The 16303-nt window shown below is 37.2% G+C and overlaps 1 protein-coding gene and 1 long non-coding RNA gene across 5 annotated transcripts; one reads left to right on the forward strand and one right to left on the reverse strand.

The window, feature by feature from the left end:
- Window positions 1–301: 301 nt before the first annotated feature.
- LOC18433654 (S-adenosyl-L-methionine-dependent methyltransferases superfamily protein) lies at window positions 302–14952 on the forward strand. Of its 4 annotated transcripts, none has more exons than XR_016045193.1 (12): window positions 302–691; window positions 823–903; window positions 3632–3710; window positions 4606–4747; window positions 4867–4936; window positions 5051–5115; window positions 5240–5334; window positions 6436–6523; window positions 13953–14017; window positions 14132–14221; window positions 14310–14464; window positions 14547–14952. XR_016045193.1 is itself a non-coding variant. In XM_088852738.1 (12 exons), the coding sequence occupies exons 1-11, from the start codon at window positions 506–508 to the stop codon at window positions 14433–14435; spliced, it is 1071 nt and encodes a 356-aa protein (XP_088708864.1). In that variant the 5' UTR covers window positions 302–505; the 3' UTR covers window positions 14436–14464; window positions 14547–14952. The 4 variants fall into 4 exon arrangements, 1 of the variants encoding a protein (XP_088708864.1); XM_088852738.1 differs by having other exon boundaries at window positions 5240–5318; XR_016045194.1 differs by lacking the exon at window positions 13953–14017.
- LOC148779401 (uncharacterized) lies at window positions 7439–9671 on the reverse strand. Its single transcript, XR_016045195.1, has 3 exons — window positions 9410–9671; window positions 8268–8408; window positions 7439–8186 (listed from the first exon to the last, which is right to left on the reverse strand). It is a non-coding gene; the product is annotated as an uncharacterized LOC148779401 (long non-coding RNA).
- Window positions 14953–16303: the final 1351 nt, after the last annotated feature.

A 16303-nucleotide genomic window follows, 5' to 3' on the forward strand; every position in this document is an offset into this window, starting at 1 on the left:
AAATAAAAAATAAATTTTTTTAAAGGTAGATATATCCAATTTATTACCGTTAGTTGCATTTTAAACTTTATTTTGACTATAAAATAAATATAGTGGCCCATAAACACTACATGAAATAAATTCTCAATATTTAAATATTTTTGTGAAATAATGAAAATCTATAATATAATACCTTATTTTTTAGCAATCTAAAAACTTATGTATTGAAAAAATTTAATAATTTTTTAGAGGCCTAAAATATTTAAAAAAAGTTCATTAATAATTTTTTCTAAGCCAGATCGGGCCAATCCGACTGATCCAGGCAGGAGACGATCCAATCAGAGCGTCCGATCCGTCCCGCCGATCCGGGTGTTCCAGCACTGGTTCTCGATTACGAAAATGTTTTTCCATCTCCTCTCGCCTCTAACCCGAGTATCCATCCATTGAACCTTTGCTCTCTCTCTCTCTCTCTGCATGAGGTCCTTCACAGACGGAATAGCTCTCTCTCTCTCTCTCTCGCTCTGCCATGGTTGGCGCGTTGTTAAGGTGTTTGGGAAGCAGAAGAAGTTTATTTGTGGATGGTGGGAAATGGGGAAAACAGTTTGCCTTCTCTCTCTTCTCTTCTTCACTCTCCTTTTCCACTAATGGAGAAGAAACTGGGGTTCAGGGCTCAAGCTTCAAAGTATTCGATAGAGATCTCAAGAGAAAACAGGTAAAAAAACACGCATTGGATTGAATCCGTCTGATATTTTTTTGGATACCTTTTCGATTATTTTTTAATGTATTTTTTATTGATATTGAGATTTTGATTTGAAATTGTGAGGTTTGGTTGGTTGTTTGCAGAGGGACAGGGCTGCATGGCTTGCGGATCCTAGCGACAGCTTCGTTGATTCTGTGACCGACAATCTCTTGGACCGTCTCCAGGTTCTCTCTCTCTCTCTAAACGAGTCACTTGGTTTTCTTATTTAATCAATTTTTTTTTTATAATGTTATTTAATCTTCTTCATTACCCATTTTTGTTGTGTTTTGTTATTGGCTAAATCTTCAAATGAACACGGTGAAAAAAACAGGCATGTTATTTTTGAGCACTACTATACTATGTCCTCATATTGTCTGCAACATGGTGAAATAATGTATCAGGGTTTGGAACATATGGATGTTCTATAGTGGAAATCCAACATATTGAAGTTTTATAATGAAAATTCATATCATCGAGTTATCAGTTAAATAACCATCTTGTAGTTTGAAAAAGTTTGAACTGTTTTTTCCTGTTTTTTTTTTTTGGGGATAGTTAACACTATTTCATTAAAGAGAAAATTGGATGTGCAAGTACCATGTCATTACCAAATGAGTCATAGGCAAAACTGTTAACATGTTAAAGTTCCCATTAATGCTCGAGAAAGCCAATAATTTTTTTTTGAAAACCCACCATGGGCTTCGAACGATTTTGCTAGCTAAATGGTAGATGACCACGTTCAATAATTTCAAAATCCTTCACTAGAATGTTATTAGAAGATTGTAGTAGTGCTCCACGAATAGAAGCTTTAGAGCTTAAATTTGCTGACAATTAGACTACTCTTGATTTGTCTTGTGTGCTCCAGGGACGATGAGGTACCATTTTTTTGTGGTACTCAATAATTAATCGGATATATCAAAAGTAGGTTAAATAAATTATGTATCCAAAGATTTCAAAACTGAATTTATAGCCAAAATATGATTCTCAAAACTAGATCCTCCAAAAGATGACACTTCCAATTATCGAGAACCAAAGTTCCTCAGGTTGACTTAAGCAAAGAATGTATATATTAAGAAATTATGTTTGTTAGTGTTCATTTTGAAGACAACTTAGTGTAAATTCCATATCTTTAATCAATGGCTAATTATAAAGGGATGGATTTGGCTGATGCAGAATGGATACTAACTATTAAAGATGATATTATGGGCAGCTTGGTTCAATCTATGGTTTTATAATGCAGCCCTTCATGTGCATCTCTTTGCTATCAAGAAAAGAAGGAATTCGAGCTACTGGTATGGAGAATTTTAGAGGACAATGAATGTTGTTCTATAAAGAAGACTGCTAAACTATCTCAAAAGCCTTATCCCCTTGGAATGATTTTCTCATTTGTGTTGAACTAAAGTACATCAGCAAGCTGCCATGGAACCTAAGATTCTCTTAAGAAAAGACCACCCTCCACCAGCATAGGAGTCTCTTCATTGAGTCTGATGTAACCTACATGCTTTAAAAATCTCAGTAAAGTGATACAATTTGCGTGAATGATTCTCGAATGAGAGATCTGTTATGAACCATATTTATAAAGTAAGAAAGTAGGGTCTAGATGGACTAATCTTCTTACATGTTACAGTTTGAGTTTTCCAACAAAATTCCAATGCTTCACCATATAAAAAAGAAGAAGAAGGAAGTCGTCGTGAACGACTTGCTACACATCCACTCTCTGTGAAGCTTAACAATAGCGTGATCATTCTTGGAGATGGACACAATTGCCACTCTGTTTCAAACAAACAGAAATAGGGGTTGCACCATCTAAATGCATAATTTCATGTAATCTGAGTACTTCTTAAGAAATTTGAAAAACCCATGGAAAGTCCTGCTTTCTGAGAACCCTAAAAGGTTGAACGTCAAAACTACATGAATAAATTAAATTATGCTGTAAAATTTCTTGTTTTCTTTACCTCTGAGCTCCTCAAATATTCAACGTCACGTGCCTTTTATCCCTCCTTGAACACAGAGTAATGCTTCAAAAGACTCTAGTTACAGATTCCCCATTCACATATGTTCCCAATGGTGCAAACTAATGGACAACACTATAACAATATTGACATGCCAAATCTACTAGTTCTTCTTGTAAGGAGTTCATCTCTTATTCTAGCTATATTTTGGTTCCTGATATTATGTGGTGGAATCATCATCATCATCGTCATCATCCCTTATCCCAACTAATTGGGGTCGGTTAAACAAGTCTTGTTCTACCATTCTACTTTATCAAGGGCCATACCCTCAATCAGACCATAAGTCACCATATCTCTTCTCAGTTCTTACGGCTTCCATCCATGTCTTTTTGGGCTTCCCCTTACCCTTTTAGAGCCTTCCACTTGAGCCAAATCACCCCTCCTAACTGGTACTATATTAGGTCTACCTTGTACATGGCCAGCCCACCTAATCTTTTTTCCTCATCATATCGTTTATTGGAACCAGCCCCTAAGTTCCCTTGTATTTGTTCATTCCAAATGCTATCCTTTCTTGGTGTTAGGTGGTGGAATCTTTGAACAATTTTGTAAGTAGTAAGTACCATTATTTCCAGCACTTACATGTGTAGTATCCGAAACAAAGTAGCTCAAAATACATATGAAGATGTTTTTCTTATCTTCTTTCTTTATTTTTCTTCTTTTAATAATTCATATATGTTAAGGTATTAACATATATATATGAGGATATCTAATCGTCTTTCTGTACATTTCAATAGCATGCTCAAAATAAGCAATTTATTGATTCTCATTGACTGTTGTAAGTTCTGGTGTGTTCTTTAGAGAATGTTCCAAGAACTTGCAATTCTGTTTTACAGTTTGATCACTTTATGTTATCTTATGCATAACAAAGTATTCATGCAGTTAACTTTGGATACATGCCTTATAGGATTGTAGAAGGACATTTCCTACCGCGCTTTGCTTGGGGGGTTCCTTGACATCTGTGAAACGTTTATTGCGTGGAAGAGGTCAGAAATTATTTTTCTACATTTTAATCTCTTTCATTATTTTTTCTATTCTTTTTCTTGACTGTGACAACTATCTTTTTGGTCAGGTATTTTGTGTATTTGCTATGATTGTATTTGTAACTTATCTCACCTGCCAAGCAGATTTTAGTTTCTTTTCTTTTTGTAGACGAGTCACAGATTCCTTTTAGGGAAATTATCTTTTGGAGTATGAAGAAATGGTAACTTAGGGGGAATGAAGAGCCTAGGCTTTGGTGACATGAAATCTCAAAAGATTTTATATCCCCATCAGACTTTTATACTCAAAATTAGCCTCCATATAGATTTGGATCATATAGACCACAACCAATTACAACAAATCTGAGATTTTCTACCCATCTGATAACCAACTTCTCCATCAATAACCAACATTGGAAAAATTTGCGCTTGTGGAAAGATCATCGTTTCATTTAGCCTTTATTTCACCTCAGTGAGAGCCAAGTACATCACCTGGCAACTTAAAGCAACTTAAAGTTCTTGTAAATGTGAGATAGAGACCCATGAACCTTGTTCTCGTTCGTGGTTTCTTCTCTAAAGCCTCTTATCACCTTAATATCTCCATGCTCATGGCATTACACAAGTCGATCATCATATGAAGTTTCTCTTATGGACAATAATAGCTAGCATATGAATGATAATAAAATATTACTGACCTAGCATATGGGAATCAAAAGGTAAGCAACTCGCCTGAAGAATAATCTCCTGGTTGACATATACTTCCATTTGTTGATTACAATTTAATATTGACATTGTCATATCACAAGCTTATAGTTACTGAAGTCATAAGTCTTTAATTTTGAAGGCTTCAAATGTAGATTTATGGTCTCTAAAACAATCAATGGACCTTTTTAAATGTCAGGTGCAATTGAGACGCTCATTATGATGGATACATCTCATGATATGATAAAACGATGTATGGAGGTTGAGGTAGATTCATCTCACAGTAACTTGGAAACATTCTATGTCATTGGTGATGAAGAGTTCTTACCTGTGAAGGAATGGTAATTGTTTCTTGTTTCAGATTGTGTCTTAAGAATCATAAGGATGTTATGTTAGCTTACCTGCAAATATTTCACTGAAAATGGCACATCGGTCTAAATTTTGAATTTTGCTTTTGAAGCTCTTTAGATTTGATTGTCAGTTGCTTGGGTCTTCACTGGACAAATGATCTTCCTGGAGCCATGATACAAGTAAGCTTGTATCTGTTATTTGTATTTTGTAGTAGCTTTTTACCAATAAAATTTCTCTAGGAAACTATCAGCTAAATAATATTGAATCTAACCATGTAGCTAATTTATTGTCAGGGAAGACTTGCCTTGAAGCCTGATGGCCTGTTTTTAGCAGCTGTTCTTGGAGGAGAGACCTTAAAGTTGTTTAATTTTATTTTTTACTGTCTTTATGCACATTTATTTATTTACGGGCGTGAATTTTTGGGTATTTTTTTATGGTCCTTGTCAAGATTTTTATTATTTTGATTATTTTGTTTGGACTAGGGAGCTAAGAATCGCTTGTACCGTGGCTCAAATGGAGCGTGAGGGGGGTATCAGTCCTCGAATGTCTCCTCTTGCACAAGTTGGTATTCTTTATTGTAAGATGAAGTATCATTGTAAAGGGGGTTCTAATCTTTTTAACTACTCTTTTCGGTTAAGGATGTGGTGCCTTTGTTAATCTGTAACTCAATGCTATTTAGAGTTGTAGCAATAGTGCAGCATAATATTCTCTTGATAGACATACTGTTTAATGCATGGGAAGGATTTTTGACATTAGATCATTGCAATTTGATGTGCTTATTGGATGATACCAAACTTAAAATGAAAGTCTTTGCCGTTTTCAACAGATAATTTGTGGAGTGCATTATTCTTTGTTTGAATACAAAATAGATTCATATGTAATTCTCAATGTAAACTGGGATACTTTGTATATAATGATGCATCACCATCTTTAGAAAATCTCTTCAAAAGTATAAATCTGAATACTTTTGTTGCAATGATTCATTCTAAATTTTGGTAATCTGAAATAAAGTTACTACGAAAGAAAGCCATATACCCTAGATTGTACACATTGATCACTGATCTATAAAGCTGGGGGTTTAATCAGACATCTATTAGCTCCTCCTCTATGTGTCCCTTCCAAGCTTTCTCTATTCACCATTCCTTTTATCTACTATTCCATTTCTTTTCCATTCCATCACTTCTACTTCCATTATTGGGTGATTTTTTTCTGACGTCTGCCTTATCACTCCTATTTGTAAACTGGAGAATAAGATAGTTCTTTACATTCTAAATCAATGGCCTTTACATTCAAGCATGAACATAAATGTGAAAATATGAAAAATAACCCTGATTATGCATATTATGATATACTTGCATAGGAGATACATGAATACCCATAGTGTAATGGAACTATACACAAATCCATAGCCTTTTGCAATATGTGCACTTTTTCATTTAAGTGGTTCTGTCCATACTTTGGGGAATGAATTTGCATCAAGCAATGAAACATGTGATGTTGACTCATTATGTTTGAAATTTAGCCTTTATTATAGTTTATTTTTACCATGATGATAGTTTTGCTAGCACACTCGAATAATATGAGTTACTAAAATGAAATATGGTAATAGCTAAAGGGAGAAGAGTATGTGATTGACCTAGAATGGAATTCAATAATGACTTGGTTTTTGTTCATTCAGGTGCGAGATGCAGGTAATCTGCTGACTAGGGCAGGCTTCACCCTACCAGGTGTTGATGTTGATGATTTTACAGTGAAATACAACAGTGGTACTTATCTTTCACTATTTACTATGATTGTGAATTTTAAGTTAGATGGAAACATTGCAAGATTTCAGTGGATCAGCTTTTTATTACTAAAAACTTTGACAATTGCATGTGAAATTTGACTCATACAATCATACTATAATTAGATAACTTGGGATTAGTCTCAAATAACAAGCCTTTGGTAAACATGGTGTCCTTTGGAAATCTTTGTCAGATTTTTCAAGGGTCATTATTTAATTGATTGTTTGATGTACACTAGTTCCCTTTCATAAAACTTTACATTAGGATTAGAATGGGTTCAAGATGAGTATGTTCTTTTTATTATCGCTGACGAGTGTAGACTTTGCTAAGTGATATGAAACTCTGTTTAAATACTTTTGTCCATTTCAAGCAATTGTCATGCTCAGGCATTGCCTTCTATTTGATAACAGAACTGCCCCACTCTTTCCTTTTAATCAAAGTCTAATCTTGCATAGCTCATGAAAAGGAATACCTTTGAAATGTTCCCAAACAAAATGCAAAAAGGGAATATCTTTGAACAGAAAAAGCCTTGAGAATCAATTCACATTTAGTAGGTTGGTTTAGGTTTCGTACCAAATTGAATGCCTTATATCAGAATGAGCCCTAAGAATTAATTCAAATCCAGTATTGTTGGTTCGGGTTTCTTGCTAATTTGAGATTCAAATCTGGTATTGTTGGTTCGGGTTTCTTGCTAATTTGAGCTTACACGGGCTTTCACAACGTGTTTAGTTCTTTTTGCATGTTAAGGGGCTTAATTAAGAATGTTTAGCAATTAGCAAAGCATTTAAGGATCGGGAAAAAAGCTCATTGTGTTATTGTGTTGCACTGTTTTTTTTTATGAAATTCACTCTATTGTATTAATTTATGAGGATATACAGATTATACATAGATGTTATAAGTAAAATAATTACCAAGTCACTGGTCTATACAAAAAGAAAGAAAAACCAGGGACTCATTAACAAAACTTATAGTTTGTTTTGCACAAGAGAGACAACAGGACCGGCCTTCTGAAGAGGGTGGTTAATTGCAAAGTTTGGTTTGAGTGGGAATCTGCGATATGCTTGGCCTTGCACCAAGTATGTCACAGGGAGCTAATCAGCCCAAATATCTGGTCAATATACTTGCTTTGGTCACCAGAAACAATTGGATAACCTTTTGGGCCAGTGTAGTCCCCTTTGATCAGACAATTTGAGGCCTTCAAGGAGTGTGTGAGCCTTGGCTGAGGTTGACAAAGCTTATCGGTCCTGATTACGATGGTAGCATGAAATCCGATTCCGAAATTTCTCTAATAATACCTCCAATGCCCACAATCTCCGGATTACCAAGAGAGCACCCATTAAAATTCAGTTTGATAGTGTCTGGATCCAGATCAAAGCAATGGGCAGATCTAGTTATAGACCTTTCTACAGACCTCTTATTGGCTCCCCAGTCTAGTAGGAAGTCTGTGGCAGTGTTGCTCTTGTATTCCTTTCACTATCTAGCCCACTCTATAATGGTGGCCTTGATGTTGTCCTTGATAGCCCCGGGCTGCACTTCCCTGCCTATGGAAATTTGTCCGTTATGCTTCCGCCAAATGGCCCACAGAAGGACCAGGACTGGGGTCCACCAAAGAAGCAAACTTGAGGGTAGATCCTGTTACATCCCACTGTCCACCAAAAAGATTTAATAGGAAGGACCAAAACTTCCCAGCCAGTGGACAGTGCAGGAAGAGATGGTCAACATATACCTCACTAGCCTTGCACATAATTTAACGGCTAGGCTTTTGTAGCAGTGTAGAAAAAATCGAACTGGAATGGTTAGCCTGACATGGGACCGGGAGCGGTTTAACCGGTCTAACTGGTAAACTGGCTGGTTCATCCGGCCTAACCTGGCAAGTCCCGGGCGGTCAAAATAGTGTTAAAAAATAAAAAAATACAAAAAAATAAAATATGAAAAGTATATTTAAAGTATAATTAAACAAAGTACATCCAAATGAAGTTGAAAATTAATGAAATATTGGTTTTTAAAGAATCGATTTTGCTCAAGGATATTTTTGAAATTTTCTAAAAAAGATGGGAAAATATAAAAATAAGTATTAATGGCGAAAATAATTTCTGATCTTTGCCAGCATGATGGAAAACATTAAAAATGCATTACAAACAAAAAAAATCCCTTATTTTTTAGGATTTTATATAATTTTGTTTTGAATTTTTTTCAAATACCTGACGGTTCCCTAAAACCTGCCGAAACCGGAACCGGCTAGTGGCCGGTTCGAATCTAACTGGGTCTAATTGGGCGGTTAGAATTTGAACCGCCTGATTTTACCTACACTGATCTATAGAGCTCTCCTTTGGAGCTGCTCCACTATGGGAGTACTTTTGTTTATTACCAGCCAGGTGAAGACTTCAACCTTTCTATTGGTGTTAGGGTGGGGGGAAGATCCAGGCCTTGCAGGGAAGCATTTTGGTGTAGCCGAGGTCGCTGGAATCCACACCAGCCTGTCCTTACCATGGCTAGGGAAAAAGTGGACGTTAAGGGAGGTAAGTGTTTATATGCGAAATTGTTAGAGAAAATAGTACCCACCTCATTTCTCGTGTAAACCATCAACCAATGGTAGATTAGGAGGTTCTGTTAAATTATGGACCACAAAAGAAAAAGATCCTTTGGTCCCCCTCTTTGGTGATCCGTTGGCCGTGTCAGCTAAAGTTCACCTTAAAACCAAAAATAAAAAAAGAAAATTTTGAATCCTAAGGGAAAAATAGGGAAACTTTGGACAACATCTTACAAGTAGAGCAACAATATTAATTAGATAAACTAATAAAACAAGTTACATGACTGAGAGAATAGATTAAGCTTGCTTGGAGTGAAGCAGGTCCACAGGCCCGTCACCTGGAGTTGGCGGCCTAGATCAGAGATGTTGGTGTGATAGGACTATTCCCGTTGTCTATCAAGTCGTGAGCCAAAGGTGCTCAATTTGTACTTTTGTAGAAATTGATCGGGATTGTAGAAGGGCCTAGGGACCTTCGGTTGGGTATTCATGGACTGAGCCTTGCCAAGCTTTAGAAGATGGCAGAGATCCGAGCTTAATCCGGCGAGACTTCATAGGATTCTCAAAAATTCCGTTCTCCCCCTCTAGCTAGAAGAGAACGAGTTTGTATAAGCTTGTGTTCTCTCCCTCTCCAGTTCAAGGTGAGAGATGAGAAGTGAAAGCTTGAGAGAGGAGTGCGTAAGTGAGAGGGAGAATGTGTTTGTTGTATGAATAGGAGAGAAGGCATGTCTTGTGTGAAGGCCAGAGAGAGAGAATAAGTGAGAGGGAGAGAGAGTGCGTGGAGTTATGGGAGAAGTTGAACTGGGGGGCTCACTATTATGGGAGAGAAATAAATGACGAGGTAGAAAATGCAACGGAGGAGAGAGGCCACATTAAAAGGAGGTAAGGGAGAGGAAGGAAGAATGAGTGGAGAGGGAGAAGGTAAGGACGAGGGAGAGAGAGATAAATTAAGATGGAGAAAAGGTAAGGGAGTAGTGGGGGCACAGAAAAGAAGGTAAGGGAGATGAGAGAATGAGTGAAGAGAGAGAAGGTAAGTGAATTAAAGAGAGGGGAGAAGTCAAAGGGTGGGTGGAGTGATGATGGATGGAATTATGATGAAAGAGAGAGAGGTTGGTGGTGGTGATGATGGATGGAATTATTGATGAAAAAGAGAGAGAGATTAAACTTTAAGAGGAAGGGGTTAGGTGCATGTAACATGAATGGAAATGGAAGAGAGAGAGAATGGTCAGGATGGACACGCTGATGATATTGATATAAGATTAGGTGCACTAGGGTGTACTATAGTAGTATGGTCCCTTGTGTGGATTAGGCTAGGAAAGTGGGTTTTTGTTAAGGCAAAAATTAAGGTTTTGGTTATGGGTAGGTCTAAGAAGGGTCTAAGCTAGATTCTTAGGATTTCAAGATTATTTTCAGTTTGTTGGAATTCCTTTTAGCCGAAAATGGGGTGTCTGAAATAGCCCCTCTTTGTTGCTCGTATTGTGCATTTTGGACGAGATGGGTGTCACAGAAGTAGGCACCTGAGCCACATAGTTAGGGAAAACAAAGTTAATTTTGGAGCAGAGTACTCGCTTGAACATCTAACAATAGTCAGCCAGTGGCCCATGTGGTCTCTGGGACCTGGAGGTGAGCTTAGCCCAATCTGTTGGGGTGATTGCTGAGAGCTCCATTTGTCGAGCTTAGGTTGTGGTGTTAGATTTCAAGGGAAAACAGTTCTCGGTGTTTTGTAATGTGATTTGAAAGTGGTTTTAGAAGAGAAAACGGAGAACTTCTCTGGTTGAGTAAATGCCAAGTTGCCTTCTATTCCTGATGACCGTATGGTCTAGGCTATATGTTGGCATGGTTGGAAGATCAGAGTTTTGAAGGTCAAAGTTTGTTTTTGAGGTTCAGGAGTTCTAGATGTTTGGGTGAGGTATGGTTCGGCCTCTTTCTCTTTTCTCACATGTAATCGGTTTCTCTGAGCGTTCCCTTCCAAATCAGTTAGTCTTAGATACCCCATTTTCGACTGAAGGGAATTCCAGGAAACTGAAAGTCCTAAAAGCGTAGAAATCTGACTTAGACCCTCCCTAGACCTACCCTGTAATTTTTGCCCTACAAAAACCCAACTTTTCTAACCTAATCCACATTAGAGACCATAGTGCTATAGTACATCCTTGTGCACCTAGTCCAATGCCCATATCATTCCCATGTCGATCCCATGACCATTTTCTCTCTCTTTCGTGCCAATCCATGTTACATGGACATAACCCTTTCCTCTTAAAGTCCAACCACTCTCTCCAACCTCTCTCTCTTTGTGTCTGTCATTATTGATTCCATCTGCCATCACCGCTACCCAACCAAACTCTCTCTCTCTCATCATTAATTCCATCCATCGTCACTCCACCCGCCCTTTGACTTCTCCCCTCTATCTTTAATTCACTTAACTCCTCTCTCTCTCTCTCTCTAATTATTCTCTCTTCCTTTCCCTCACTTTCTTTACACGTGCCCCCTCTCCTCCTCCCTTACCTTTTTTCCATCTTCATTCATCTCTTTCTCCCTCTTCCTGACCTTCTCCCTCTCTACTCATTCTCTTTTCTTCTCCCTTATCTTCTTTCCATGTGCCCTCTTTACTCCCTTGCCTTTTCTACCTGCATTCAGTGTTTTAAAATGTGGGATGCGGCCAAAAGCGTTGGGGGGGCCAATGCGAAGATGCGGTCTGGATGCGGGTGCATCGCTGTGATGCGGTTAATAAATATAAAAATATTCTAAAAAAACTAAAAAAATAGGTTAATGCATGGAAAAAATATGGAGGTGTATGTGATAGTAGGTATTTAGTTTATTCATGAACTCCAAAAGTATCAGTTGTCGGAGATTCTGTATAAACTATCCCTGATAGAAACTAGAAACTTGAAACTAGTTTCATAAAACATTCAACAATCAACTATCATAAGCACAAATCTGCAACCACAAACTTTAAAATTGCAAAATACTACAAACTAAAAGTCCATGAAGAATTAAAGAGTTTAAAAGTCAAGCTCAAGAAGGATCAATACAAGTATCGATTTCTTCACGGCCCTTGAAACCCTCGATTTGATGTCATAAGTTCGTCTAAACTTCCTCAAATCAATACCCAAAAGCTACAAATCAACAACCAAGCATCAACAAATGCACAAATCAAAGAACTTCAACTAATAAAATTTTCACCCAAAATTTCTTTTTGATTCAATTGATCCAATAAAAGCCACGGACGTGGTTGAAAAATGATGTTTGGGGGTTTTAATACCCCCTCAAAACCTCTTCCCCCCCCATTTTCAAAGGTCAAAATGACGTTATTACCCCTTCTCGAGGGGTTCAGTTTCTAAAAAATCACAGACAGATTATGCATCCTGATACGCTCAATGCGGGATGCGGCTCTGATGCGGAGAGACACGGTACATATGTGGGCACATCTGTCAAAACTGCATATGCATATGCAGGCATGTGCGATGTGCTGGATAGCGCATAGCACCTGATGCGGCTACATTTTAAAACACTGCCTACATTTATTTCTCTTTCCCATAATAAGGATTCTCGCTTCGATTATAATGAGCCCCCAAAATTCACGCTCTCCCATAACTCCATGCACTCTTTCTCCCACACACGACACCTCTCCCTTCCATACAAAAAACACATTCTCCCTCTCACTTATGCACTCCTTTCTCAAGCTTTCACTTTTAATCTCTTACCTTGAACGAGAGATTGCGGCTACATTACATTTATTTCTCTTTCCCATAATAAGGATTCTCTCTCTGATTATAATGAGCCCCCCAAATTCACCCTCTCCCATAACTCCATGCATTCTTACTCCCTCATGCAAGACACCTTCTATCCCTTTTATACAAAAAACACATTCTCCGTCTCACATATGCACTCCTCTCTCAAGCTATCACTTCTAATCTCTTACCTTGGACAAGAGCTAGAGAGAGAGAGAGAGAGAGAGAGAGAGAGAGAGAGGGTATACTTGATGCAATGAGAGAGGCTGGGGTTTTGTACCGTAGCTGCAGCTGAAACGAATGAGGGCGAGGGATTGAAGAGAGAGACAGATGGACTGGTTTACTTTGGTAGAAAAGAATATTTATACAAAAACGAAGTTTACTCTAAGAATATTGCGTGCTAAGTTTTTTTTTTTAATGCGTGCCAAGGTAATCAAAAAACACTAAAGCAAAAAAGCTAGGGCTTTTTTAGCATTCTTCCTTCAAGCACATACTGGATCCATCGCTCGTTTAATGGCTCTTAGATATCTATTAGTGAAAAAAGCAATGGATTAGATGAGGATTTGGGAATGTCAAGATGGTGCAGCATACAAATCCTGTATGTTTAACCAAGGTTGTTGCTGTATAATCAGATGCCCCACTTGTTTTCTTTTCATTCTTTTGGTGGGTAAGCTGGGAAACTTATGACCTAGTGCTTCGACCCTAGTCAAGCTCTTAAGGGGAAACTAATTTATGACTGAGGACAATGAATATCGAATAGCAGTTTGGACATTCTTAATTTAATTGAAATGAATTCCCAGTTGTTTGTGGGTGAATTGCCTGGACTGTCAAGCCTGAAACTTCCCCCTTGGTTTGCTTGGCACAAATTTAAAACTGCTTTTGGTCAATATGATAATGGAAAAAGTTCGGGAATTTTTATATTTGCCAACTTAATGACTGCAATTTTGGGAAATTTATATGGTGTCAGAATTTGAGGTATGATTTGTAAGCTCTGTTGTCACTTGGCTGTTTTGTGTCGCGCATTAGCTTTTGTTTTATGATCTACTTGAATTTAGACAGTACGAGAAATAAAAGCTCATTACTTTGGATGCTATTTTATTGCTTACTTGATCTAGCATTCTGTGGTCCATTTTCTTGGTTTTCTTATAATCTATAGCTGTGGAGCTGATTGAGCATCTTCGAGCTATGGGGGAAACCAATGCTCTTCTTCAAAGAAGGAATGTGAGGGTTTTTATTCTTTAGTTTGCAAAACTACTGGATGCATCTGCAACACAGAAAACAAACTGTTTAGGTTTCAAACTCTGGTCAACATTATAAATGAATCATTCCATCCAGATACTAAAGAGGGACACTGCTTTGGCAACTGCTGCTGTATATCAGTCAATGTTTGGGGAGGAGGATGGTACTGTCCCAGCAACTTTTCAGGTTAAATATTCACATTATCTCATATCAGATACTTCCTTCGAGCTAGTAGTATGTACCTTTTTTATAATATTCATAGTGTCCTTTCTAGGTTATTTATATGACTGGATGGAGGGAGCACCCTTCTCAGCAGAAAGCCAAGAGTAGAGGCTCTGCAACCGTCTCATTTAAGGACATCCAAAAGCATTTAGGCAAAACAGAAGACGCTCCTACATAGATTGTTCAGTCTCTGTATGATTCCTTCAGGTATATACAGATTACTATTCAGTTTACTTGTTTCTCTTTTATTTTTTAACCTTATGGTTTCTTTTTCCCCTATTGGTTGAAGTTAAAAGTGTAGAAAAGTGACGATCCAGTACGGACATTTTGTGAGGTTCAAAGCATCGAGCAAGGAAGGGCTCCCCATTCAAAAGAGGGCTCCCCATTCAAAAGAACATGGCTAGGATTTGTAATGCCTTAAGACAACTTTTTGGTAGTTCATCATTTGCATTCAAACGTTGGACATAATATTGCAACCATCAACACCATAATCAATGAAGCACAAGCTAGAATCCTGACACGTAAAGGAAACGACCATCATGGATTTTGGTCTTCTTGTTTTCTTTCTAGGTTTTTGGTGGGAAGTGTACTGATGGGGATGTATAATCATTGTGGTATTGTTGAAAAATATCATTTTATCGGCGGAAAATACAACACATATGTAGTTACATAAAGAAAGTTTTACTCTTCCAAAATTCTACCTTGAAAATAGAGAGAATCAAAAGAAGTATGCTGTTTACTTATTCATAGATATTGCTTTGAAGACTGGGTTTTTCCATATTGGTTTTTCCATATTGGAGTATAAATGTAATTTATTTGATGCTATACAATTGCATATTTGCGTTGCATCCATGTTCTTGGATTGAACATGGAAAATTATGTGCCTTCAAACTCGAGTACATGAAAATTGGAACGATTTTTGTTCTAGTGTTTTAAAAAGTCACATGCTTCCCCGATCTGACCTGGGTTTCCTATTAACCAGTTCTAGATTGGCCGAACCAGTGAACTGGCCCGAGTTGTTGAAATCTGCCTGGTTCACTGTAGCAAATTGAGATACTTTAGCCTAAAATTAGTGAATAGTATGATTTTTTAAAAATCAGGTGATTCTCCAGTGGTTCAATATTTGAATGAAAAATTTGCATTATTCACAGGGAGATCCCTTCTTTTTATTACATTTCTGTCTCATACGATCTTGATTCCAAATGATTAATTGCTCTTATTCTGCCATTTTATCTATGGATGTGACTTGTATAAGGCTGAGGCTCTAAACAATCAAAGTAAGGTGTACCCCTAAATAGTGTCAAGATTATTTTTCAGTAGCAAAATTCTTTATGATGGCCTTAAATTTATTTTCATTTCTAATTATAAAATTTAAAGCTTTAAAAATAGTATAGATCGAGCAGATCTATAAACACTCGAAAGTATTGAAAATTGATGGTCTAGATAATGCATTACAAGATGCAACTATTTTCAAGACTTAAAACGTTTTTTTTTTTTTTTTTCATATTTATACATTTAGAGGTCCAAATGATTGATTTGGGGATTTTTCGACATCAAAATACTCTTCTAGTAAATTTTTGAGGAGTGCCTTAATTTAATTATTTAGGCTTTTTTCCTTTACCTATTCTCTCTCAAAATCACCATTTTAGTACTCAAAAATTTACCTTGTATAGTTGTTCTTTCAATTTATACTATTCAAGATCGTGCTCAAGGCTAGGTGGTTAGGATAGTAGGTAACCACAACGTATATGACATCATGAGTTTCATTCCTACCACATGTAGAAAACTCCATCTCCATGAACTATCTAAAAAAACACCTATGCTATTGTCCCAAAGTTAGCAAAATCTGGCATTTTTTGTCTCGGAATGGCCCAAGTAAATCTCTCTCTCTCTCATGGTCATCACCTAAATTGTTGCCCCAACAGCTCCAATATGTATTTTGGGTGACATCGGGATAGGGTCTTAATTGTATTTCTCTTTATAGAGGTACAATAATTCAAAGAATTGTGAAAATATAATCATACTGGATGTTAACTTGTAATAGAA

This window comes from Amborella trichopoda, chromosome 12 (genome assembly GCF_054954075.1).
Source record: "Amborella trichopoda isolate Santa Cruz 75 chromosome 12, AtrichopodaSantaCruz75HAP2 v2.0, whole genome shotgun sequence".
Classification (NCBI taxonomy): domain Eukaryota; kingdom Viridiplantae; phylum Streptophyta; class Magnoliopsida; order Amborellales; family Amborellaceae; genus Amborella; species Amborella trichopoda.